This window comes from Notolepis coatsorum (assembly GCF_963971535.1).
Source record: "Notolepis coatsorum genome assembly, chromosome: 6".
Classification (NCBI taxonomy): domain Eukaryota; kingdom Metazoa; phylum Chordata; class Actinopteri; order Aulopiformes; family Paralepididae; genus Notolepis; species Notolepis coatsorum.
In genome coordinates, this window is record NC_140170.1 from 129347055 (window position 1) to 129373908 (window position 26854).

Consider the following 26854-nt stretch of genomic DNA (forward strand, 5'->3'; position numbering starts at 1 on the left):
TATGTGTTCTACCCCATACTGCCCTGAGTGGGAGGGTAGTTTGTTTACCAGTGTTGTGGCTATGTTTGTGAAGAAAGTGTTTAAGTAATTGGCTACATCCAGCTTTTCTGTGATGAGCGTGTTGTCCGTCTTTATGTTTATGTTTGAGAACCTGGTTTTGAGTTTTTTACTGCAGCCTAGTTGATTGTTGAGTAATTTCCAAAGTTCACGTGGTTTATTTTTGTTTTCCTCGGTTTTGTCATTGATGAAATTTTTTTTAGCAGTTTTGATCATGGAGTTTACGTCATTTCTTAGTCTGTTTCTTTCTAGTTTGAGTTCAGTCACGTGGTCTTGGAGTTCACTGCTCGTGCTTTTGGTAAGCTTTGACTGACTTTTACAAAACTCAGAGCATTTTTTGTCTCTGGCTTTCATAGCGGTCAGTATTTCAGTGTGCATCCATGGCTCAGCGCGATTTTTTACCCTGGTGGTTCTTAGGGGGGCCATGACGTAGCTACAGTATACGTATACGTAGAAATAACGTGTTGTATTTATGTGGCAGAACGTACGTTATTTCTAGTGTCCTCCTGAGTAAATACATGGCTGCATAAAACGGGAAAACAATCACGGTTGATTGAAAACTTTATTAACAGATTGCAGAATGGGTACAATAGAGTACAGCTCAAATGCTCAATACACACAATTGTTAACGGGATGCAGACCAGAGAAAGACTTTCATCTTGTTTACATCAGGGTCCCCCATTTTCAATTCTTCAGGACCCTGCTCATACTAGTGTAAATGTAATGTAACGAGTAACGAGTCACGACACCAGAGAAACGAGGAGAGGCAACATGATTATCGCCAATGGGAAGGCGAGGGAGTTTGGTATTGATAAGATTGTGGTTGGGCCTGTAATGTTGAATAATCACTCGGTTGGTTTAGTAAACACTCTTTATTCAACATCAGGTATGGGTTGACTCGGAACACGACTGCATGCTTAGTCGGCTACTCACGGGGTGGTCCTGCGCATGCTCCGTCCTGTTGTAGGCTGACTCGTATTACACAGGTATCCTGCACCGCGTAATCTAGTCCCTGATGTTACTACTACTAGACATAACATTACATCTTCCCTCCTTTGAGTAGCTTAACCTGAGGGAAGTAAACCAATTAAATTATCTAGCAGTCCATGGAACATGACTACAATATTAACCTTAGCTATTTTAATTAACATATTATTCTTTATTATTAACGTTAGTGAATGCTTTTAGAGTTTATTTTCAAACCCTGTCACATGAACCTGAAAGAGGTGAAAAAGTCTTTCAGATGTGATGGCTTTTTAACCACTCTGCCTCTCAACGTGGTGACCGTGGCTGGTGTCTGGATTGGTGTCACCGTCTCTTGCTGTCGTTCGTTTGCTTCCTCCTCGATTACCCCGTCTGCTTCCTCTTCCTCCTCATGCTCGGGCTGGGGAAGTGGTGAAGTCAGCAGACGCAGGTGTCGCCTGTTCCTGCGAAGAACACCGCCTCCGGTGCGGATGAGGTATGACCTTGGGGCACTGCATTTGTCCAGGACAGTGGCAGTTGTAGTCCACCCTTTTTGACTGTCAAGTTTGACAGCAACAGGGTCACCCGGCTTGAGTAGGGGCAATGGGCGGCTTGAGTGACGTCTGTCATAGTGGTGTTTGTAGGCAGCCTTGGCTCTGGAGTCTGCTGCCCTCACCAGTCTGATGTCTGGCCACCGGGGAATAAGCTTTTCCTCCAATATGGGTACAGGGGTACGTATCTGGCGGCCCAGCATCAATTGGGCTGGACTGTATCCTGTTGCCTGGATGGGAGTTGCTCTGTAGCTGAGCAGAGCGAGTGCTGGATCCTTCTGTTTCAGAATGTGTTTAGCCGTCCTCACTGCTCTCTCAGCAGCTCCATTTGCTTGTGGGAAATGTGGGCTCGTTGTGACATGGTGAAAGTCATAGTCCTTTGCAAACTGCTGAAACTGATGTCCACAGAACTGAGGCCATTATCCGTCACCAGGGTCGTGGGACAGCCCCACCTTGCAAAGATGGCATTGAGGCGAGACCTCACTGTGGCGCTTGTCATGTTTGGTAGGTAGACGACGTCGATATACCTTGAGAAGTAGTCGACTACAACCAGGTAGTTTCTTTTGTCCACTTCGCAGATATCCGCAGCCACTCTCGACCAGGGTCTGTCGGGTAGAGGCGTCGGCATGAGCGGCTCTCTGTTCTGGGTGGGTTTTGTCACCTGGCACTGTTTGCAGTGTTCAATCCACTTCTGCAGGGCTTTACCGACGCCCGGCCACGAGACGCTCTGCTTGGCGCGTTCACGGCACTTCACAATGCCCATGTGGCCGTCGTGCAGTCGTTCCACTATTACTGCCCTCATGCATTTGGGAATAATGATTCTGTCGCCATAGATGAGCAGGTTGCGGCATACTGAAAGGGAATCTTTTACTGCATAGTATGGCATGATGCTGCTTGGCACTTTGGATGCGTATCTTGGCCAGCCATTTCTCACAAACTGTATCACCATCTGTAGCTCTGGGTCTTCTTTTGTGCGCTCTTTAACCTCATCCAGACGTGAACTTGACATTGGCCATGCTGCCTGTGTGGCTTCCTCTAGAGCCGCTATGTCGTCTGACAGCTCAACCGTCTCCAGGTGCAGCGCTGCAGAAGGATGCCTTGAGAGTGTGTCTGCTACTACAAGTAGTTTGCCTGGGACATACACCGCTTTCGCGTTGAATCGCATCATCCTCAGGAGCAGTCGTTGACAACGAAGTGGCACTGCATCAATGTCTTTGAGGTTGAAGAGTGGGACCAATGGCTTATGGTCTGTTTGAATGGTGAAGTTGTCCAGGCCGTATAGGTATTTGGAGAACTTTTCACATGCCCAGACTGCCGCCAGACACTCCGTCGGCTGTATAAACGAAGGTCTTGACGATCGATTCGGCTTCACTTCCGAGCGCGTACAGCAGAGTGCACACTTGCACTTCTTCCTCCTCCTTGTCTAATTTGGTTGCGATTCTATACCTGTGGAATCTGCGTTTCCATTCAGGCCACTGCTCCGGATGGCTGAAGTCCAAACTGCTCGGCGGTGGGAACTTTGCCATGGTTGACTTCTGACACCATGTAATGTTGAATAATCACTCGGTTGGTTTAGTAAACACTCTTTATTCAACATCAGGTATGGGTTGACTCGGAACACGACTGCATGCTTAGCCGGCTACTCGCGGAGTGGTCCTGCGCATGCTCCGTCCTGTTATAGGCTGACTCGTATTACACAGGTATCCTGCACCGCATAATCTAGTCCCTGATGTTACTAGACATAACATTACAGGGCCGACCGTAGTGGTGCCTCAGGTCCCACGTGGCTGTTTCTGACACCGGATGTGGACTTATGGCTGATGGAGAATAGGAAGGGGGCAGGGATTGGTAATGTTGGTGTGTGGGTGGATGATTGTGTTGGTCGGCAGTTCTGGGAGTTTCTCCCTGTGTTTACGGATGGTGCCAAGGATCCGGTGACAGGTTGCGTGGGGTCGGGCGTGTATGTGCCAATGTTTGGGGTCAGGTTGTCCAAGAGGTTGACTGATAACCTGTCTGTTTATACTGCAGAGATGGTGGCCATAATCATGGCCTTGCAGTGGGTTGAAGAGGTTAGGCCGGACAGGGTGGTCATGTGCTCGGACTCTGCGTCTGCCCTGGAGGGTTTGTCCGCCCCTGTGTCATGTAGGGAGGACCTTGTTACAGAAGTGCATGTAGTGGTTTATAGGCTCGATGGGATGGGTGTTAGGGTCAGGTTTTGTTGGGTACCGGCACATGTGGGGGTGAGGGGAAATGAAGTGGCTGATGGATTGGCGAAACGGGCGCTTGGGATGGTGGGGGTGGAGCTAGTTGTGCCGTTTGGTAAAGGGGAGGCGAAAGCCCTCATCAGAGCCGCAACTGCGGTGGAGTGGCAAAGGCAGTGGGATAGGGAGGTGAGGGTGCGGCATCTGTATGCGAGTCAAGCCTCTGTGTCCAGGTCGACGGTGGGGGGGCTGGATAGGAGAAGAGAGGTTGTGTGGGCCAGATCGACGGTGGGGGCACTCAGGGCTCAATTCCTCGTTATTTAAGGTGGGGAGGCATGAGACCGGGGGTTGTCCTGCTTGTGGGGAGCTGGAAACAGTTGAACATGTGCTGCTTCATTGTGCTCGGTATGAGAGGGAGAGGGGGATCTTGTGGGGTCGGGTGAGGGAGAGGGGGGGTGCAGATTTTACGTTGGGCAGATTGTTGAGGGATGAGGTGGGCAGTAAAGGGGTGCAGGATTTGGTTTTGGGGTTTGTGTTTTCAATTGGTTTGGGGGGTAGGATTTGAATTTTATTTAATTTCTTTTGTTTGTATTTAGGTTTTAGTTTTAATTTTATTAGATTTATATAGGGTGGTGATGTTAGGGTTGGGTATTTAGTTTTGTTTGTGCTGGGTTTATTGTTTTTGTCTTTAATGTTTTCTTTTCTTTACCGGGTTCTTGCTTTATCCGCTCCAGTTCCTAATTTATGCAAATGACATGTCGTCAGCCTGTGACTGCAACTTGTTCCTGTTTGCGGACGACTCAGCCCTGCTGGTCTCTGACAAGAACAAGTTGCAGGTTGAAAAAACCCTCAGCTCGGAACTAGGCAAAATCTGCATATGGCTCGCTGATAACAAACTATCATTACACATGGGCAAAACAGAGTCCATTCTCTTCGGTTCAAATAACAAACTCAACAAGACCGACGGCTTCTCAGTTACAGTGGGTGACAATATTGTCACAAGGAAAGACGAAATTACCTACCTGGGTTCCATCCTAGAGGCAAATCTTTCCTGTGACAAAATGGCATCCAATGTAATAAAAAAAGTCAACCAACGAACTAGATTCCTGTACCGGATCTCCTCTCTGGTAAACAAGAATAACCTGAAGACTCTGGCAGGAGCACTCATTCAAGGGTACTATGACTATGCGTGCACCTCATGGTACCAAAGCACCTCAAAGGCGCTTAAAACAAAATTACAAACATCACAAAACAAACTGGTCAGACTACTACTTGACCTGAACCCCAGAACCCACCTCACCCCTGCCCACTTTGACAACCTAGGATGGCTTAGATTAGACGACAGAGTACAGCAACTTGCAATGGGCCTGGTCTACAAGATACACTATACGACCGGGGTGCCCATGTACATGTCAAAATACTTCCCAAAGGTCAGTGAATACCACAACCACTACACCAGAGGAAGCTCAACAAATCATGTTAAACCCAGATTCGGCTCAAACAAGGGACTAAACACGTTTCGCAATTATGCCACAACAATGTGGAACGCCCTACCCAAAGCTGTAAAGGAATGTGAATCCCTGCCCACATTCAAAACCGCTCTTAAAGAGCACCTACGGGAGGCTGCAATTCGAAACTGGCCACCGTAAATGCCCAAAACCCCCACCACCTCCTAATAGACAGTCTCCTCCCCACCGCATGTATATCCCTCCCCACCGTATGTATATTTCTCTCCCACCCACCCACCCCCCCTAATGTACAGTCCCCTCCCCATCATATGTATATACTCTGTCAGGATCTAGGGGTAACAGTACTGTATATTGGAATACCGTTTATGTCACAAATGTATCAGTACTAAATACCTATATGTCCCTATGCCATAAATGTCATGTATGTTGTGTATGTCATAAATGTCTATATGAATTGAAAATGGGGGACCCTGATGGAAACAAGACAAACGTCTTTCTCAGGTCTGCATCCCCTTAACAATTGTATGTATTGAGCCGTACTGTATTGTACCCATTCTGCAATCTGTTAAATAAAGTTTTCATTCATTCATTCATTCATTCATTCATTCATTCATTCATTCATTCATTCATTCATTCATTCATTCATTCATTCATTCATTCATTCATTGCTGGGTTGTACAGTAGGTGGCGATATGCGACCCGCCATTAATTCCAAATAAGAAGAAGAAGAAGAAGAAGAAGAAGAAGAAGAAGAAGAAGAAGAAGAAGAAGAAGAAGAAGAAGAAGAAGAAGAAGAAGAAGAAGAAGAAGAAGAAGAAGAAGAAGAAGAAGAAGAAGATCGCCAATCACAGTACGTCCTTACGTCATCACGTTAACTCTAAAGCGGAAGTTAGTAAACACGTGGGGTGAAGAGTTGAATATACACGCATGTTGAGGGGCCACGAACACTGCTTGGGTAAATATCTTGATTATACTAAATTGAACTAGTCACAACACATTTGATTTCATGATACGTCAAACCCAAACGTTTAATCCACCATGCGTGTGTGTATGCTGCTCCTTGTGTGACTGGTTGGCGTGCTATAATTAGTGTCTAACTCATGTTTTAGCGGGCCAGCTAACGTTAGCCCCATTGCTAGCCACCATTCGTATTCTAGAATGACTTAACTACTCAATCAATGTGTCCATCGATAAAACAGTTATTCAGCTTACATAAATGTATTGTGTTTTTTCTTTTTAGAATCAATCAAACGTAACTTAACATCTCAACCATGGCTGTGAGAGCATCGTTTGAGAAAAACAACGAGATAGGCTGCTTCGCCAAGCTCACCAACACTTATTGCCTGGTGGCTATCGGAGGATCAGAGAACTTCTACAGGTAAATACACCTTATTCTCTCGTACCAAAAGTAGTTGGTGCAGCAACATGTCTATCAAATATACTGTACCCCTGCATAAAGTTCGGCTATTAACGTTAGTGTGTGGATCGCTAACGTTGGTTACGAAACAGACGCACAGTTATCTAGTACCCGTACCACTGCGTTGAATAATGTGTTGTGTTGATTTTTATTGCATAAGGCTAGTTGGGTGTTTCTGAAACGTCTCTGTAAAGTATCAACAGTCCTTCATTCTTTGAACCCTGAACACATAATAGACACGTAGCGAAGTTGCATCTTACGGTACGTTACATTATACAGTGGGTAGTGTCTGCAAACTAATCAGATCGGGTCTGGTAGTGCTTAATAACATTTCGATTTTGTTACTAAGCTTTCATGTTGTACATAATATTCATTCCACTGGCGGACTCAAGGGGGTGGGCAGGGGTAACCTGGTGCCCCCACGGTTAAAAAACGTTGCGCTAAAGTGCCCTTTTGAGTGGCGAAAACGAGAGGACATGCCCTATTGGTGCTCTTCCAGTGGTCTAAATTTGACCATGTGCCCCAGACAGTTGAACATCGTCTCCAAAAGTGCCCCTTTGAGTGGCAAAAATGAGAGGAAGTGCCCTTCCAATGGTCTTAAGGGTACAGTAAGCATTTTATATAAAAGTACCCCCTCCAATGTACAGTAAATTACCTAGTATGGTTGTCAATGTTCCATGTACAGCTTTGCTTGTACAGTGTTCCCCCCCCCCCCCCCAAACCCTCCTACCCCCCCCCTCCAATGTACAGTTTCTACGTCAAATGTATATACTCCCTTTTCTGGACTCTTTTTGTATCACAAACGGTACTGTATTTGCAAATCTGGTATGTCATAAATTTATAGATGTAGCAGTACTGTCTATCTGTATGTCATATATGTCCTGATGAATTGAAAATGTGTGACCCTGATGCAGGGCTGTACGTTAACTTTTTTTGCACATAGCACTGGTGCTACAGAGGTTGATCGTTTTGTAGCACAGGCCAAAATCTTGTAGCACGAGTATAAAACGTCTCTAAAAACAACCACAAGTAGTGCAGTTCATTACTTAAATAGGTATGTGACTGGCAAGGGACATGATTGCATACAGGGCACACAAAATCCAAACTTTAACAAGAAATGCTTTCAGACAAATTCTCTCTTTATTTGCCCATAATGTAAAACAAAAAAAACAAGGACATAACCAAATAACCGATATGAAGCAGTCTGAGACCAGGCAGCGCTGGTGTGGACTCAGATTACAGGGAAAGCTAGAAACCAACCTAGAAACACCTAGAAACCAACATAACAAATAGATATAATGCATACAAACACCTGTACATATTTGTGGAACCAAATAAATAAATGTATTATTATTATTATTATTATAATTATTCGTGTGTGTGTGTGCACTGCACACGTGTCGCAGTTCCAGCATCATGTCTGCTGGCCACTTTTTCAGATCCACACACACACTATTGCATTAATCAGAAGTACAAGGAACTCTGCATGAAAAAGTGCTTTATAAATAAAATGAATTATTATTATTATTACCTTATTTGCATATTGTCTCGTTATTAGATAGATAGATAGATAGATAATTAATACTTTATTGATCCCGGAGGGGAATTTAAGTAGCCATACGATGGAGTTCTTTTTACAGAGTAAAATTAGCGGCTTAAATTTAGTGAACAGCATTTATTCCTTGGCGATGCAATATGCCACATTCATCTTAAACTTTACCTCACGGAGATCAGCATCATCCGCTCTGGTCGTCTGTTTACTCAGCGAGTGCAAGAGGGTGCCGGCCCGCTCAGGGGTTTGTTTAGCGTTGAAGGCATCCCGGGCAAGAATGTGTCGATGGGACGTATTGTGTTTATTAATGAAACATTATGGCATTATTATGTCTCTAGCATTGTATTATAGTAATAGGAGTTCGTATCAATGTGTTTTAGTGTCTAAATACCAATATAATGGCGGATTGCTCTGTTTCAGCTCAGCCCCTTTCCTCCAGTAAATCAGGCCATTTTGATTTGAACGGCCGATATACGTCATATGGCTGCTGGGTGATGTGATTGGCTCTGTGGTTGGAGCTAATGCCCGCCCCATTCTACCTAGACTAGACAGCGAGTGGAGGAAGCCTCCTCAGCTGCGAGGTGGAGTGGGGCCCGTGCGCTCTGGAGGGAGAGAAAGGAAGAGAGATGGAGAGAGAGGGGGCACTTTGGGGGGGGGGGGGGGAGATTGAAAGAAAGAGAGAAAAAAAAACACAAGCTGCTGCGTCTCATCACAGAGAGCCGAGAGGGAGAGAAAGGAAGAGGGAGGGAGAGAGGGGGCCTTGCCTGTCTTTTTTTTCTCTCTCTCTCCCACCCCCTCCCCCTCTCTCTCTCTGCCGCGCGCGGACTCATCACCGAGAGGGAGAGAAAGGAAGAGGGAGGGAGAGAGGGGGCCTTGCCTGTCTTTTTTTTCTCTCTATCTCTCTCTCCCACCCCCTCCCTCTCTCTCTGCCGCGCGCGGACTCATCACCGAGAGGGAGAGAAAGGAAGAGGGAGGGAGAGAGGGGGCCTTGCCTGTCTTTTTTTTCTCTCTCTCTCCCACCCCCTCCCCCTCTCTCTCTCTGCCGCGCGCGGACTCATCACCGAGAGGGAGAGAAAGGAAGAGGGAGGGAGAGAGGGGGCCTTGCCTGTCTTTTTTTTCTCTCTATCTCTCTCTCCCACCCCCTCCCTCTCTCTCTCTGCCGCGCGCGGACTCATCACCGAGAGGGAGAGAAAGGAAGAGAGGGGGCCTTGTCAATAACGGCTCTCTCTCTCTCTCTCTCTCTCTCTCTCTCTCTCTCTCTCTTCCCCCCCCCCCCCCCTCCCTCCCTCTACCAGTGCAGACTGTGGACTGACTGTCACTCAAAGTGCTTATGGGCGGAGCCAGGCCATAACAGCCTGATTTCTTGAGGCTGAAAAATTATGGTTGAGTACTTGATTAGAAATATAAAACAATGCATTTTTTTGAAAAAAAAACCTTACAAATGTCTTCAATAGACTAACAGGAATTGTGTAAAGTTGCCCAAATAGTGCTAGGAATAGCAGTACATAGCCCCTTTAAGCATTCGCAAATATCCCTGACCTCCCATTGACTAAAGCGCTGGCACGGAAGGGGTTATCTGGGCAAAGGGGCGTGGCACCCAATGTGTTAAGCAGTATCGATAAGAGTAGTAGTATCGATAAAATCATAACGATACCCATCCCTAATGAACACTGTTAATCAGGGCATGTGATCGGCGCGGTGAGCGGAGCGGGTGGTTTGGAAGTGAGTGGCGGAGTGGGTTTTAAAATGGGTTGGCGCGACTTCCGGAGCGAGAGTTCTCCTCCGCTCCAATCCGCTCAGGGCCGCCTCTTTAAAGGCAGCCCAAGAGTGCTTCCGCGTTTCTCTGATTGGCTGTGACGGCCCACGTGACAATGCCGCGCACGCCCCGCGTCAGCGCCAGAGCGGAGCGGCAGCGTCGCATAGGTTGCCGCGGCATTATGCATTCGTAATCCCCCCTGTTTTAACATCGACGGTTAGCTCAACTCGTTCCTCAGCTTGCTGTGGAGCCTGCGGTCAGGTTGGTGACAAGTTCGAATCACTCACAATTTTTTTATTTTTTTTTATGTTTAATTAATTTATCATCTCTCTATATAAATGTAACTAGCGCCTGTCTTTCTTTCGCCGGTTAAGTTTAGGCATTCTTTCGGAGTTGGTTAAGGTTGGCATTCTTTCGGAGTTGGTTAGGGTTAAGTTTAGGCATTCTTTCGGAGCTGGTTAAGGTTCGAGTTTGTCTTAGAGCATGGCAATAGAATGCCTGTCTTTCTTTCGCCGGAGCAGCAGCCTATTTCCGCTCTGCCGCGGTCACATGGGCGTCGTGGCCAATCAGAGAAACGCGGAAGCACTCTTGGGCTGCCTTTAGACTCCTCCGGGCCGCTCACAGTGGTTTAACACTGATGTAATATACATGTAGTACAATGCCAAAGCAACAGGTGGCGATGTACAAACATGAAGGCCATTTTCAACCAATGAGAAGGGTGAACCGTCACTCACATCCTGCTAGACCAAAATATATTCCAGCATTGTTGTTGTGGTTAGCTTACATGCTAACGTGAATGGCAGCGACCATAGCATTGTGGCTAGGCTAGCTACCATCGCTTAGGATAGCTAGTTTAATGGATATTACATTATTTAACATGGCAGAATGGGTACAATTACAATACGGCTCAATACAAACAATTGTTAAGGGGCCCAGGGGGTGTAGACTGTTGTAGTTTGGTCAAATCAAGCTAATTTACATCATGCTCCAAAAAGAAAAATTCTGCCGAGCGAGCTGTGGAGCGGGGAGCGCTTGATTCGTAAATGAAGGTGAGCGAGCGGAGAGCGACTTGGGGGCGGGGTCAACATGAGCGATTAGCGGAGCGGAACAAGCCGTCTAGAGTGAAGAGCGGATTTCTCGCCCGCGCCGATCCGCTCACATGCACTGCTGTTAATACACTGTTATATTTCGTATTGCATCGCGTCCCGCTCTGAGCCTTACGAGATACTCCTATCTCCTGTGATACCTAATGTATCTCCCACGAACAAAAACACATGCACCCCACCTGTATGGGGCCCCGCCCCTTATGGTGGCCCGCCCATATAACCATGACCCTGGTCATGAAACACCCTTCCTCTATTTTCGTCCCAGCGTATTGGATGCGTGCACCATACGAGCTAGCGGAATGAAAAGATTAAGGAAGATTAATAATGTTGGAAGCTTACCGGAGGTTGCTGGCCCCTGGCATCTTCGACGCATGTTTTCGGCGACACGACGGGCCTGTGATGTTCCTCGTTTGATGACTGCACATCGAGGTTCAGCTGTACAAGGCTGGCTGTCGGGCCAGCTTGTACTCAGGTAGGCCCTGTGTCTTCAGGCATGGGTATTAGTGTTAGTAATGCTGGTTTGTGTTGTTAACACAACCTTGTTGTGTGTTGGCGCCAGGGGCAAGATGGTTTGGTGAACGTTCTCTGCAGGGAACGGTTTCCAAGCTGTCTTGGGCGTGCTGCTAAAACATCTAAAGCTATGCTAACATGCTATCGCTACTGCCGCATGCTATCGCTACTGCTAATTGCTATGCTGTTTTAATGTCTCCGCCGTGAGATGTTGTCACTCTCCCGCCTCTTGCCCGGTTCATCAATGAAGGTCAGTCGGTAGCTGTTGTGGGGTTTTGAGTTCTATTTACCTTTTTCGGGTAAATGGGTTGACAACGGGGTAGGTCGTGGCTAGGTTCTAGCCGGGTATTACCTTGTGTTCCGGCGGGGTTTGTTGAACGGTGTTCCCATCTGGGTTGGCGTCGGGTAGTGGGGCTATGGGTCCAGCCGACATGGTAAACATGTTGCGTGTCTGTGCACAGGCAATTGTTGTCTTGGGTTCCACATTGCCTGGCGTTAGGCTGCAGTAGTATAAGGGCAGGGCCGCTTGGGAGAAATGTGAGGCCCTGTGCGTTTTTAGACGCGAGGCCCCCCATCTCCTGGGGCGGCCCTGTGTAGGGGGCTATTGTTTCATTTTGTCACTCTGCTATGAGAAGGTCTGTCTTGCTACAGCTTTCTCTCCTCTCAAACCATTCATACTGACGGTCAATCGGTATACTGGGGGAGTAGTGCGGGGGGGGGGCTTTGTTTACCTTTTTTGGTAAATGGGCTAAACTAGGGCTGGTGTTCTGTTGTGAATATTTTGAATGAAGACGGGTCTGGTCCGTCTCCCCTTAAACTTTGTGTGTATGGGTTTGCTCATTCTACAGTTTTTGTGGTTTAGCTCTTTTATTCATTTAACCTTTTCATGGTCCACACCACAGTGGAGGGTGCTGTTTGCAATCACCACTGGTGCTCCATGTTAACGTCAGTCCTTTGTTTTTGATATATTGAAACAATGCCCCGCCCGGCCGACACCATGGGTCGGCCTGGCGAGTGGCTGGTGGGCTGTTAAGGCTTGTACCGCCACGGTATGGAATTGGCAACGATTAGAACTGTGTTCGAATTGGTGTTTTTTCTATTAAAGAAATGGTGTCTGGTGGAGGGGCCTTGAGGGCCGGCCGACGTCGACACATCGCGCAAGGTTGTTGACGTTATTAGCTTTGACCCAGCCGCAAGCTATAACCGCTCAGGGTTCCCCTCTCCGCAGGGGATTTTGGTCTTCTGCTGGAGCGCGGGCGGTATTGTCCTAGGCCCTACACCGCCTCACACCGCGCAGCCAGAAGAAGAGAGAGCACGGCCTCGTCAGCGGCGATGACGGGGCCCTCGACAGGCGGCCATGTTTCCCCCGCCAGTGGTGCCCTGGTTGGAGAATCGACAGGGTATCGCGAGGCCGACAGTCTTGGCGGCCGAGGGATCGGCCATTTTGGGTGATTTCGGTGTTGGTAAACCACTCCGTCGTCATTTTGCCGCGAGCAGCCCGCTCCCCGCTCAGTCCGCTTTCTGTTACCCTCAGAAGCGGGGCTCTGGGTGTGTTCCTTTGGCTGCGGGCCGCGAACCTTCTTGAAGCGTATGCGGCCCCATTCTTCGCTTCTCATGGAGACAGGGGCTGACACCCAGTTGATGGCTGAGCCTGGGTCTGTCCGTGAGAATGTTGTGCTGTCAAGCGGCTCCCACACCTTGAACTGTGTTGGTTGAGCCTGGTGTTACGTCTGTCAACTTAAGTGTTGTCAGCAGGGGGGCTCGAAACCTTTTGAGGCACACAGTGCGGGCTTCCCCGGCCTCGCCTTCGCCAGGCCAGGTATCATGTTGGTGCTCCCACTCCTGGAATATTGGCAAGTGGTCGCAGCTCACATGGTTTGGGGTGGTAGTGATATCACTGCAGGGCTACGGTGTGTAGGAACCCATGGGGGCCTTACACCTTGCATGTCCGGCTGCAGAACAACTCCTTCAGCATGTTCTGGAGGGGTGTTCAGTGGGGGGGCTTTTTTGATCGGAAGCCCCCCGTATCAGACAGGCCCTTTTCTGTCGGGGTTCCCCCTTGGTGCGATTGCCTCGTGGGTGGTGTCAGGGTCAGGTGTTCCGACACGGAACGCGCTCCTCGCACGATTCCGGGGTTGTCTTCGCACAGCGGGGGGGACCGGGCCAACTATCTACAGTTCCTGGCGGACCTGCGCCACGTGACGGCGGGTGCGTTGGGAGTGTCGTCACATATGACTACGGCAGTACCATGTGTCGAGGTAGATGGAGAGAATGGTGAGGCGGGGACTTGTGTTTACACAACCCCACCCGTTTTCAGGTTTGGTACAGACCCTGTTGTCGGGGTCTCCAGCAGGGACAGCTCTGGTCGACGAGATCCAATCTCTGTGGACGAAGCAAGCCATCGTCGTGGCGTTCTCCTCCCGGTGTTCTCTGCCCGAGAAGTCGGGAGGGAGGGGTGTAAGACCCAGGCTGGACCTGTCCCACGGGAAGGTTCAGCATTTTTTGGATCGTCTCCTACCTGTTGAACACTGTCAGGTGGGGGTCTGGTTCTCCTCCATAGACCTGTAGGATGCGTATGCGCATCCCCGATCTTCCATCCTAGGGCTTACCTACGCTTCCTTTGCAGGGTTAGCGTATGAGTACCAGAGGCTGCCGTTCGGTTTTCTCTGGCTCCCCGCATCTTCACCAAGTGCGTGGAGGCCGCACTGGGGCCTCTGCGTCATCCGGGGTTACGGAGTGTTCTGCCCTGATGACGTTCTGGTCCTTCGCGGTCAAGGTGGATCGTCAGGTCTCGTACCAGGCAGGTCTCTACCAGCCTGGGGTTGCTGTAGACTGGATGTAGAGTATTCCTCTTCCCAGTCAACGGTTGGAGGGCTATGGGCATCCATCTCAGAGCGTGTTGTCAACACGCTCGGGAGGTTCCGTCCTAGGACGGTTACGGCGCTGTCTCACGTCGCGTTTTCACCGACGCCTCCCTCGCTGGTGATGCGTCGGGCCAACGCAGTAGGGGGCAGCTGGCAAACCATGCTGCCCGGTCTGCGCTACGTTCAATGTGTTGGTGTTGAAAGCGGTCCTTCTGGTCCACAAATGGTGTTGATCAGGACGGACGATACGACGTCAGTGTCGTGTATCGACAGACAGGGAGGAGTACGCTCCCCCTGTCTGCACCAGGCGGCGGGCGGCTGGCTATGGGCGTCCTCCATCTGCGCGGCCTAAGGGCTCCCCACATCCCCGGCAGGGAGAATGTGGGTGCAGGTGTACTGTCGCGGGGCGGCCCTCATCCTGACGGGTGAGGATTGCGTCTGGACATGGCCAGGCAGGTCTGGGACCGATGCCGTGCCGCCAGGGATTCTTCCCCATACATCTGTTAGGTCAGTTGTTGGGACGGGTACGTTGAGGGGCGCAGGTTCTTGATCCTGATGGTGTTACCATCTGGAATGCGCATGCTCCCTCCACTGTCGCGCTTACGCGGGCAGATGACGTATGTTCCAAGTGTGGTGTAAGGCGGGGGGCCAGGACTCAGTCTCCTGCCCCCTGGTTGCTGTCCTTAGTTACCTCCAGTCTCTCCTTGATAGACTGTCGGCTTCGACGGTGAGGGTATATGCAGCAGCTATATCCTCCTATCATGAGGGGTTTGAGGGGATGTCTTGTTCAGCCACCCTCTTGTGAAGCGTTTCCTGCTTGGCGCTCGACGCGTTAAGCCGGTGCAACGCTCCTTGGCTCCGACTTGGGATCTTCGGTTGTCCTTGGCCCCGTTTGAGCCGCTCGAGCGGGCGCCGTTGGGACAGCTGTCCTTCAGGACCGCGTTCCTTCTGGCTGTCACTTCCGCTAAACGCGTAGGTGAGCTCTGTGCTCTCTCGGTACATCCAGAGTGCCTGTCTTTTCGGACCGATTGCGGTGTCACTCTGCGACCTAATCCTGCTTTCGTGCCTAAGAATATCCGGAGTTCCTTCCGCTCCCGGGATATTGTGGTTCAGGCGTTTCGTCCTCCTCCTCACACTGGTGAGTTAGATGCGGGCCTTCACCTGTCATGTCCAGTCCGTGCTTGGGGATTTACCTCAGCCGTACTCAGGATTTCAGGGTTACCGACCAGCTTTTTGTCTGTTACGGTGGGGCTCGTGCTGGTAAGGCACTGTCGGAGCAGCGCCAGTGTTACAGGTGTTACCCTCTGCTACACGCTGGCTGGGCAGGATCCCCCTGGGGGCGTCAGGGCGCACTCCACTCGTGGGGTGGCTGCCTCTGCCGCTCTCCTGGGTGGGGCCTCGGTGGAGGCCATCTGTGCTGCAGCTTCATGGTCCTCCCCGGGCTCTTTTGTAAGGTTTTTCCTCATGGACATGACCGGGGGTTCTGTCTCCCAGGCGGTTCTGGGGTCTGTGGCCTTTCCTGCTTCCCGTCCTTTGGTCGGGTAGCAGGAGTGTATGGGTATGGGCCGCAGTGTGTTGAGTCACACGTGGTTCCGCCTGTACGGTGTGTTCAAGGGGTTCTGGCTCCCTCTTGTTCGCATTCAGGTGGAGTTGACTGCGCCCCCCCTTCGTTAGGAAGGATGGGGTGACAGGGCTCCCTGCACCCCTTGATGTGGGCTTACGGGTCCTCAGGGGGTACATCTGTCGGGTCTCGCGCCCGCTCTTCCCCATTATCTCGTAAGGCTCAGAGCGGGACGCTTAGCCAATACTAATATAACTCTACATAACCTATCGTTATCAATGAAAGAAGAAATGTTTGCAGCTGTGGTAATACTTCAGTTGGTTCATTATAAAAGATACAAACCTGAAAACAAAAGCACTTAAATGTTAAAGGACCACAGTAATGAGGCAGGAGGAACATATTTTTTTGCACTATAATGGTAAAACCTTTATTTTAAAAAGTGCCCATAAAAAAGATTATGTGCCCCTACATTTTTTATTTAGGGGCACCTGTGCCCCTAGTGAAAAACCTTAGCGTACAGCCCTGCTATGAATATTATAGTTGTTTTGTTGCCTACCTTTTTACTTTCTCCTGTTTAAGCCATTCTCATTCATGTACCCTACCTACCACTAGGGATGGGAATCGAAAACCGGTTCCCGCTAGCTAACGTTAGCTAACGCTATTTAATCAAGCTCACAAAGAGAGATAAACAGCTGACAGCGGATAGTACAGGTACAAATACAATAAAACAGCAGGTGGGGGCTGTTGTGTAAACCTTGTACTCTTTAGTTCACATATAATAAGAGACGGAGTGTTTGTTTACTATTCTCTGTAAGCCAGGAAGTACTGTGGTGCAACATACAAATGTGTCCGTGTAGCAACACAAGCCAATACCTTATAGCAGTGGTTCCCAAAGTCGGGGTCGCGACCCAAAGGTGGGCCGCGAGCAGCCACGGATGGGCCGCGAGATGATTTAAATTTTTTATTTATTTTGTCAGGCCACTGAACTTAGAAGCAGGCCAGGACAGTGTTTCTAGTTGTATTCTAAAATTATTTTCTATTGTATTCTAAAATGTGACTATATGGTTTTATATTAACTTAATAAATAAACAAAAACGAAAAATCTACTTATTTCAACGAACATTTCAAACTAAATAACAGATTATGCACATAAAACGCTGAAAACAACCGAAGCAACAATAGTATTTTAATGAGGCTATTATTATTATCATTATTATTTTGCAACAAGTTAGCCCTCTCATAAATGGCACATATAAATGAATAACTAACTTGAACTAACTTAATAGGATTGAAGTGATATTTGGCTTAAAAAATCGGTCGCCTGGCAAAAAAAAGCCGCGGCTCTCTGACGCCTTATTTTCTGGGCCCCGGCCTGAAAAGTTTGGGAACCCCTGCCTTATAGGACAGGGGCCCGGGGAGGGAGCGCTCTCTCTGTGTGTGTGTGTGTGTGTGTGTGTGTGTGTGTGTGACAGAAGTCAGAGGAATAACGACCTGTTATTCAATAGATTAAATTAGTTTAAGAATAAAAAAATAAATACATTTTAAGAGAATCTCAAATACATTATTTTATTTAAGTGTAGGCTATAGTTAATGTTTTATTTTTTACAGTTTTTGTATTTTTCTGACATGGGGGCTCAACAATAAATGACAATCAGAAATGTCAAGTTTCATGTTGTTATTCTAACCAGCTTAGACCCCTACGCTCTGCATCTTCTGGCCGCCTCAGACCTACTCCTATCCAAGCTCCGGGAGGGTCATCAAAGAGAAGTCGCCTATTCTCAGTCCTTGCCCCATAATGGTGGAATGAACTACCCACCCCAGTTAGGACAGCCGAATCACGTCCAATCTTTCGCCGTCGACTAAAGACGCACTTCTTCAACCATTATCTGAATAAAAAAATATATATCTAACCCTAACTAACCGTACTGTCATGCACTTGTCCTAATAAACTAACCTAACCTACACTGTAGCACTCAACACTTTGATGAACATTGTTGCTCAGCTGATAGAGTTGTGCCCATCCTGATGGCTTGTCGTACAGAACTTGTAAGTCGCTTTGGATAAAAGCGTCAGCTAAATGACTAAATGTAAATGTAGTTCTGTTGCATTTCCAATTTATTTATTTAAATCATAAATTGATCAGGTATCGATAAGGGAATCGATAAAGAATCGAATCGATAATGGAATCGTATCGATAATGGAATCGTATCGATAAAATCCTATCAATTCCCATCCCTACCTACCACTGCTGAATGATTAAGGAACACTGTGGTGGTAGTGTGCTTTACACCGATTTCTAATGGGATTAAATAGCCATATGAAATCCGTTTAATTATTTTCCAAATTCCATTACATTTTCCCCCAAATTCCGTTGTTTCCGTTTTAATATTTCAGAATTCTGTATTTGGCTTTTTATGCTCATTTTACCATCAGAAATAGTGTCTAATAAGTGGGAATGAATAAATGTCCACAATTGAATAAGATATAACAGTCCATTTAATGTTTTTAAGTGCTGCAACTCAGAAATACAGTTCAATTTTACACTTTCTCGAATAATATTGTGACAAAATAAAAATGCACACAAAATAAAAATACACATTTCAAGTGTAAACAATAGATACAGCAGCTAGCTATTTGTATTTATCTGTATCAGTGACGATGTCAGTAGCCTAGCTATATCTATTATATTGTGATGAAATATAGTAATGCATAATTTAGGCACCTTTAGTTTATTTCGTTTATAAAGGACTATACTGACAATTATTTGCATTAAACAAATGGATGGGTGCAACAGATTTAGCTAGAAGCTATCATTTCCATCTATTAGTCATGTACTGTAACGTTACATAGCTATTTAAGTTTATTTCGTTTATAAAGGACTGTGTGTAATGACAATCGTTTGCATTAGGTATGCCCTGATCACGTTTTTTGCCACCGATACCGATCGTCGTGAGCCATATCGGCCGATACCGATCGTTTTTGATTAAAAGAAATTAAAATTTATTTTATATATATATTTTTTTTTAATAAAATATATATATTATATAATTAGACTTGTACTTGTATTATCTGCGAGACATCGCCACCACGCAACAAGCTCCACTGTCTGTGTGTACTCTAGTAGCCTCCAGCTACGCCCAGGATTCTCCGGGGCTGCACCTGGACCCTATACTCGAGTAGCCTCGAGCTACGGCAAGGATTCTCCGGCGCTGCAGCTGGACCCTAGTATTGGTATAACGTTAAATCACATTCACAAGCCCTCAGCTCGAATACGCATCGAATCAGTGTTATAAGACATTGATATCAGGAGCTATCTGTAGCTACTGCTAGCCGGATATATAATGTTAATACAACGCCTCAGTGAATTATTTAGTTCAATGGGACATTTCGTTTTGAACAGTGAACTAGCTTGCGCTAACGTGAGCTAACAGCTAACAGGTATCATACACTCTACTAGACTTTGTGGAGCGTTTGTTTATGTCAGGAGCTATCGGTAGCTGGCCGGCTAGATACCGTTCGGTTAGACAATGCCTCATCATGTATTAAACTAAAAGTGAATAGTTGACTGGGTCATTTTGTAACGGTAGCTAAGCTAATGTTAGCTCATGGAGACGCCGTCCTCCCGTGTCCCGTCCCACTAGAGTAGACCACTACTAGACCCGTGTTTACATGCGTGCTGGAGGGATGAGCAGACGCCGCACCACCCGGTGTTGAGACAGAACTCAGCGACAGCGAGTGAAATCGGGTTTGACGATCGGCGAAAATAAAGCATTATCACCGATCGCATATTTATACTGAGTATCGGCCGATAACGATCGGTGGCCGATCGATCGGGGCATCCCTAGTTTGCATTAAACAAATGGATAGGTGCACTAGATTTAGCTAGAAGCTATCATTTCCATCTATAGTCCTATGTACTGTAACTAGGGATGCTCGATATTGGCTTTTTTACTGGTACCGATATTGTCCAACTCTTATCGATATCAACCGATATCGATATATGCAGGGTTTCCCCCCCCAAAAAATTTAATAATTTCAGGTAATTAACATTGCATATCTCTTGTTGTGGAATTAACACAACATTATGCATACTTTTGACAATAAATAAAATCACAATTTGTTCTTACTTGCTTGCCTGGGTAAATAAAGGTTATAGAAATGTAAAAAGAAAAATGAAAACAGATACCGATATTTTCCAATATCACATTTTAATGCCGATAATATCGGACATCCCTAACTGTAACGTTACATAGCTATTTAATCACAATAGTGTTGCACTGTGTTTTTGAGGGTCCAGTCCACGGTACGTTGACATAATTAGCAAAACACCTTATCGCCGGAGGCATAAAAAGGATACTGCTCTGAATTTAGGGCTTATTGCAGAATTTCTTAGCTTCTTGACGTCGTTAACACCGAAGCAGCCAGACGGCAGACGCTTGGACACAGCTGTGTTGTGTGTAACACGCAGCGGTCCCCGGTCATGTTTGCTTTGCACCAAACGTTCCACCCGAAAACGGAATTTCAGTCCAGATTAGGCCAAATTCTGCAATATTCCATGTTTTGCCGTTTATTCCATTTTTATTGGTCGATTCCGTCAACGCGGATTTCATATGGCTCTAGTCTAGATTAACTAATGTGTTGTGTGTGTGTGTCTGGTTGCAGTGTATTTGAAGGGGAACTGTCGGAAACCATCCCAGTGGTACACGCCTCCATAGCCGGGTGCCGTATCATAGGGAGGATGTGTGTAGGTGAGTATTACTCCTGAGCAACCGGATACTTGTGTGAGTGAGACATCTGACATCTGTATATCTCTCATGAACCTTTCCTTTTGTCAGCTCACTCTCACTCATGCATATATACATAACGGCACGTGTGGATAGGAAACGGGACACCTGCTCTTTTTCAGTAACACTTTGCCTCACACTCACTACACACTGTTAAACATTCATACCTGGGGGCTACCCAGTACACCAGGGGTCTCAAACTCAATTTACCTGGGGGCCGCTGGAGGTAGAGTCTGGGTGAGGCTGGGCCGCATCAAATATTCCACAAAAAAGGGGTTTCAAGTATTCCAAAAAAAAGTACAACTGATCCAATCTTTAGCAATAACATTTCAGAACATGAACAGTTCTTCAGAACATGAACGGTTCTTCAGAACATAGGCTTCTCAGTGGTGTCAGTGGACTCATCCACAGCTATGGAAATGCACTGCATTTTTTTTTATTCTATCACAAAGCTGTTTAATCAAATCACCAGCCAGTATTTCAGTTATTCTGGTTGCTGTGCTATCTGAGGGGGATTTGCTTTTGTTTGCCATCAAACATGGTCTCCATCACTTCAGTCATACATTTATTTATTATTATTACTCTTCACAAGAGCTACCGTTTCTTGGCATATTAGGCACATTGGTTTGGTGCTGGGAGGATGCACGCATATTTTTCAGTCCATTCACCTTTGAATTGCAGCGATTTTCACTGTCGACTTCTCTTTTACTGGCCATCTTTGAACATGCCACATTTTTCTACTAGCTGCCTGCTGGCGAAACTAGGCTACTAGCTACATTTATCTCACGGCGATAAAACTGGGAACAAGGTTACTAGCTACAGTACCTGTGGATTAGACTACCTGTGGATTAGACTACCTGTAGATGCGCTGTCAACTCTCGCTCTGACTCGAACCGTTGAAAGAGACGACACGCATTCCATGAAGACCCGCCCTACTCTGCCTCTGATTCGCAGACTGTGGGTGGGGGGGGGGAACGCTGACGGGACGCTGAATGTGATTGGACCAGAGTAGATAGACGCAGACAGTGGAGCAGTGCTTGCAGAGGAGATAGCGGAGAATTTTGAGGATGCCTGCCATACGCACTGGGTGGCGGGATATATTTTCCGTCCACTTTACTTGGTATCACTCCGGAATCACGTTTCAACCAACGTAACATGCCCTCATGAGCCTGCGCTATGGTAGCCTACAAGTGATAAAATAAATAAAACTTCCAACCCGCACAACGACTCTGCAAAAAGTTGCGCGAGGGCTGCACTAACACTAAACTTTGATGTCAAGTAGGGGGGGCGCAAAATATCATCCAGCGGGCCGCAATTGGCCGGCGGGCCGTGAGTTTGAGACCCCTGCAGTACACTGTTGGCTACTGAACAGCTATAATTTTAGCGGGGGGGGCGGGGCGTTTAGTGCCCTACTCAACGGCACCTATGACATAGTCGTTTGTAGCAACATGTGAATACTAAAACCACTTCCTGTTTAGTTTCTCACTGTCTCGTCTTTCTTTCTTCAGGTAATCGCCACGGCCTCATGGTCCCCAACAACACGACAGACCAGGAGCTTCAGCACATCAGGAACTGCCTGCCAGACTCTGTGAAGATTCAGAGAGTAGAGGAGAGGCTCTCCGCCCTGGGGAATGTCATTGCCTGCAACGACTATGTGGCGCTGGTCCACCCGGACCTCGACAGGGTGAGAGGGAGAACAAGAACGCACACATTCATATGCTGATGGACCGATACACATGCATAAAAATGCCATGTTGGGTGTTCTAGCCTCCAGTGACTACACATCGCTGGCACATAAGGATCTCAATATGGCAAAAAACATACATTCATTCACACACTATCTATATACTAACACAGATTGGATGCAGTGGCTATATCATGTGCAGTGGCTATATAATAGTGATGTTTCATCCAGACTTTGACAGGATGAGAGAGACGCATGTTTGGGTAATGTCACTGTATTCAGTCTGTGTGGTGGATTCTGTGGGCAGAGTGAGGGCCTAGAGAAAGCAATAATGAACTTACATTTTCTTTCTTTCCTTCCCTCCCCCCAGGAGACTGAGGAGATCCTGGCAGACGCCCTGAAGGTGGAGGTGTTCCGTCAGACGGTGGCAGAGCAGGTCCTGGTGGGCTCCTACTGCGCATTCAGTAACCAGGGAGGCTTGGTCCACCCAAAGACATCTATAGAAGACCAAGATGAACTGTCTTCACTGCTGCAAGTCCCTCTAGTGGTGAGAGGGTGGATTGATTGTTTGAGGGAGGGTTAAAGGAAAACGCCAACATTTTGGGAAATTAGCTTATTTGCCATCTTCCCTGGAGTTAGACAAGAAGATACATACTTTTCTTCTCTGTGCGTGCATTAGGCTTAGGGAACAGCCACTCCGTTAGCGTAGCTTAGCTTCATCACTGGAAGTGGGGCAGACCTTTACCCTGAAGTTCCCTACAGTCACGAAATACACTCCAAATACAACTCCAAAACGTTCCTGTAAACATGTTGTGACCTGTGTATTTACCATGTGGAGAAATAAAAAATAATTTAATTCGACAATTACGTTTTCTAAGCAAATATACTCTGAACTATTTTTTGCCGTTAGTTGTAACGTTAGTTTAGGTTCGTGTTAACGTTATATAATGTACAAAATAAACGTATTTCCGGTGCTATAGACATCGCTCTTTTATTTTGGAACCCCCAGACCGGAAGTAAAAATTACCCTCGTTATTTGCTTTAGTGTCCGGCTGTTGGTTTTCGTAGCTAGCAGCATATCAACACCAGCCATGGGAATACTGTTTTCTAAATTGGGGAGGCTTTTAATCGTCAAGGTAAGAGGATTTTAAGTCATGTATCCATAAACTTCAATCTGTTCGGATCCTTTGAATGAAATGAGAATGTAAACAAACACTGGCGTCACGTTAGTAAGTATCACTGCGTTGCGTGAAATCACTGACTGCGCCCCAGAGAGGAGTGGGTCGGCAAAAAATAGTTCCGAGTATATTTCCTTAGAAAACATAATTGTCTAAATTAAATTATTTTTGTATTTCTCCATGTGGTAAATACACAGGTCACAACATGTTTACAGGAACGTTTTGGAGTGTATTTCGGGACTATAGGGAACTTCAGGGTAAAGGTCTGCCCCACTTCCAGTGATGAAGCTACGCTAACGGAGGGGCTGTTACCTAAGCCTAATGCATGCACAGAGAAGAAAAGGGTATGTATCTTCTTGTCTAACTCCAGGGAAGATGGCAAATAAGCTAATTTCCCAAAATGTTGGCGTTTTCCTTTAGAGTAGGGTTGGGCATCGTTTGGATTTGAACGATTCCAATTCTCCATTTCGATTCCTGTCCTAAACGATTCTCCATTCCGATTCTTTGAGGTGCAGGTCAAAACAGGTCACAGCTTATTTCGCAGGAGTTTTTTTTTTGGGTTAAAATCTTAAAAAAAATTCATACTATTCACATTGTCAGTTGACTTGATACAGTTTAATTTGGTTGCTGTACTGTAACTAGGGTATTAATTAACACTTTCAGAGCCATTGCTTAACCTTGATTTACCCGTTGAACGCCACCATCCACTTCAATGTTAGCTTAAAAACGCCTAATCTATGTTTTAAATTATGGCTATGTGTCTAATCTGCCCGTCGCTTATCAATGACTCGTTTTCCAGTCAACGTTGTCGAAGCGGATTGTTTTTTGATCGTTTCATTTTCGTTTTATAGCATTTTGAAAAGCCCTAGTTTTCAAGGAAAATATAAAGATTCCATGATAAAAGACATTTACTGGAATATTCTAGAATACACAAACATTGTAATTCTTCTGCCTATTTATGAATCGTTTTCAAATAAACGCTAGATTATCGATAGTATATGTGTACGTATGCACGCTATAGAGGCGATCTGAAAATCGATTCTCTTATTTCCTCATCAGCGATCGCGCACAAACAGCCACATCACACATAGGGCAAACGCTGAGATCTCAGCGAATACAACTCTGATTATCCCAAGACTGGTCAAATAGATTCCTTACCTCAGATCAGATCATTCCAATTCCTGATCGCCATTCCAAATATCGATAACGCTTATTGATTGAGTATTGGCTGCTGTAAATATATATTCCAGGCTGATTCCCGTCCCGCGATGACTTCCATGTTGATCAGACTTCTTACCAGCACAAGGAACCAGCTGGCTCCGCCCCTACATATCTACAGATCCCAGGTCAGTCTAAGCGACTGACCTGCAGTTACACAGGGATAGACGATAGGGGGCGCTTTTTTCCATTCTGAGCTCCTGTAGGGGCTGCTGTACCTGCTGTACCAACGGGAGACTCGGTTGATGAAATATGATTTCAGATCGTTAATAAAACGATATTTGTCGTCCGTGGCACTCAGTGGGGGGGGCTAATAAAACGAGATACGACGTCCCTGGTACTCAAAGTGTTGACAAAGTAAAAAAAAAAAATATATATATATATATATATATATTTTTTTAGAATCGAAATTAAGAATCAAAATGCAAATATGTTACTTCCGGTTCCAGAACCGGAAGTTATGAACCGGTTCCTCTTAGAACCGGTTCTCGGTGCCCAACCCTAGTTAAGAGCAAGGGAGAGGGTTGTTCTTTCCGGAGACCCTCCCTCCTCCCCCTATGTGGAGGTGATGACAGACGGTAGGCATCGTCAATGACTGGTATTGATAACCTCCCTCACGCTTACCTTCTACCCCTCAGGCAGGCACTGTGAATCGGGGAAGTGAGGTGATTGCAGGAGGGATGGTGGTCAACGACTGGTGTGCGTTCTGTGGCCTGGACACCACCAGCACGGAGCTGTCCGTCATTGAGAGTGTGTTCCGACTGAACGACACAGCCCCGCCCTCCGCCATTGCCACCACCATGAGGGACACGCTGATCGACAGGTTGGTGTGGTTTGAAAACCCCACATTAAACGTAATACAATGCAATGACACGTACACATACAGTAGTATACTTTTTTATTTGTATATATATATTTTTTCTTTTACCTCTTAACACTTTGATTGCCTAAGGTTAAATTCATGATATACCATCCGTTGCCAGCTCTATTTGTCTATGGAGAAGTTCCCCTTCTTTGCAGGGCTATAACTTTTTAAATTCTATTGCTAGATTGCCATTATTAGGGCCCATTCAATGTCCTATATGTATTGTTCAGGGTGTATGAACGTTAAACTTTTTCATTCACATATTCATACTAAAATATGATCTAAAGTATAAGTATGTTTTCATCTCTTTCTGCAGCTTTCTCCAGAACGTGATTTATAGCCCCAAATGCATTATATTGATGTTCAAATACAGTTTGGTAGCGATCGGTGCCGGATGAAAAATTTCAAATGGACGTGCTTCTAGAAGTTTCTACGTATCATCTGATGATGACCGGATGGGCGGGGGATCGTTTATAATTCCGTGGGCAACGTTATACCATTCATCTAATGTGGGTCAAATGTTCATCATAGCAGTTAGTGTCGAACACGGTAATACTACACGCTAAAACTCACCCCAGTCTCCGCGGGCCGTTGGGCGATCAGCGTGGGGTAGACAGTTTTCCATTATGGGATGTCGAAATACCCGGTCCATTTCCAGGTTGTATAATAGTATATACGTCCAAATCATGTTGTTTATCGAGTTATTGGCAACGGATCGCTATGTATTGTGTTGAGCTCGAGTCCCGGGAACTATAGCGAGTGCCGGAAGTAATATGGGTGATCACCACTTCATCCACATGACTTCCTGTTTGGCGCTTCTGCCGATCGGCCACCAGATGGCACTCTTGAACCGCTAGAGGATTGAGAGGAGCTCAGAACTGTGTGTGAAGGCTGCAGAGGGGAAATATGATTCCGATCACAGATTTTTGAAATATTGATATTAAAGGGGAACTATCTTATAAATGGCCTTTTTCAGTGTTTAGCATTGTTTCCTAGCTATGTGGACTTATATTAATATGATCTATGTCTCTAATTCTCATATTGGCGCATTCTTCCAATTCTCCTCTCACAATATTCACCCTCACTGAACTGAGTCATCTGAAAATGTGCTGATTTGT

General features: G+C 46.6%; 1 protein-coding gene across 1 annotated transcript in view; it reads left to right on the forward strand.

Moving 5' to 3' along the window:
- The first annotated feature begins 6053 nt into the window (after window positions 1-6053).
- Window positions 6054-26854, forward strand: part of eif6 (eukaryotic translation initiation factor 6) — a 30336-nt gene continuing 9535 nt past the window's right edge. Inside the window, exons 1-6 of the mRNA XM_084317137.1 lie at window positions 6054-6196; window positions 6482-6619; window positions 20670-20755; window positions 22300-22475; window positions 22846-23022; window positions 25510-25694. Of these exons, the coding sequence (XP_084173263.1) occupies window positions 6513-6619; window positions 20670-20755; window positions 22300-22475; window positions 22846-23022; window positions 25510-25694 (731 nt within the window). The 5' untranslated portion in view covers window positions 6054-6196; window positions 6482-6512. The remainder of the gene's footprint in view (window positions 6197-6481; window positions 6620-20669; window positions 20756-22299; window positions 22476-22845; window positions 23023-25509; window positions 25695-26854) is intronic.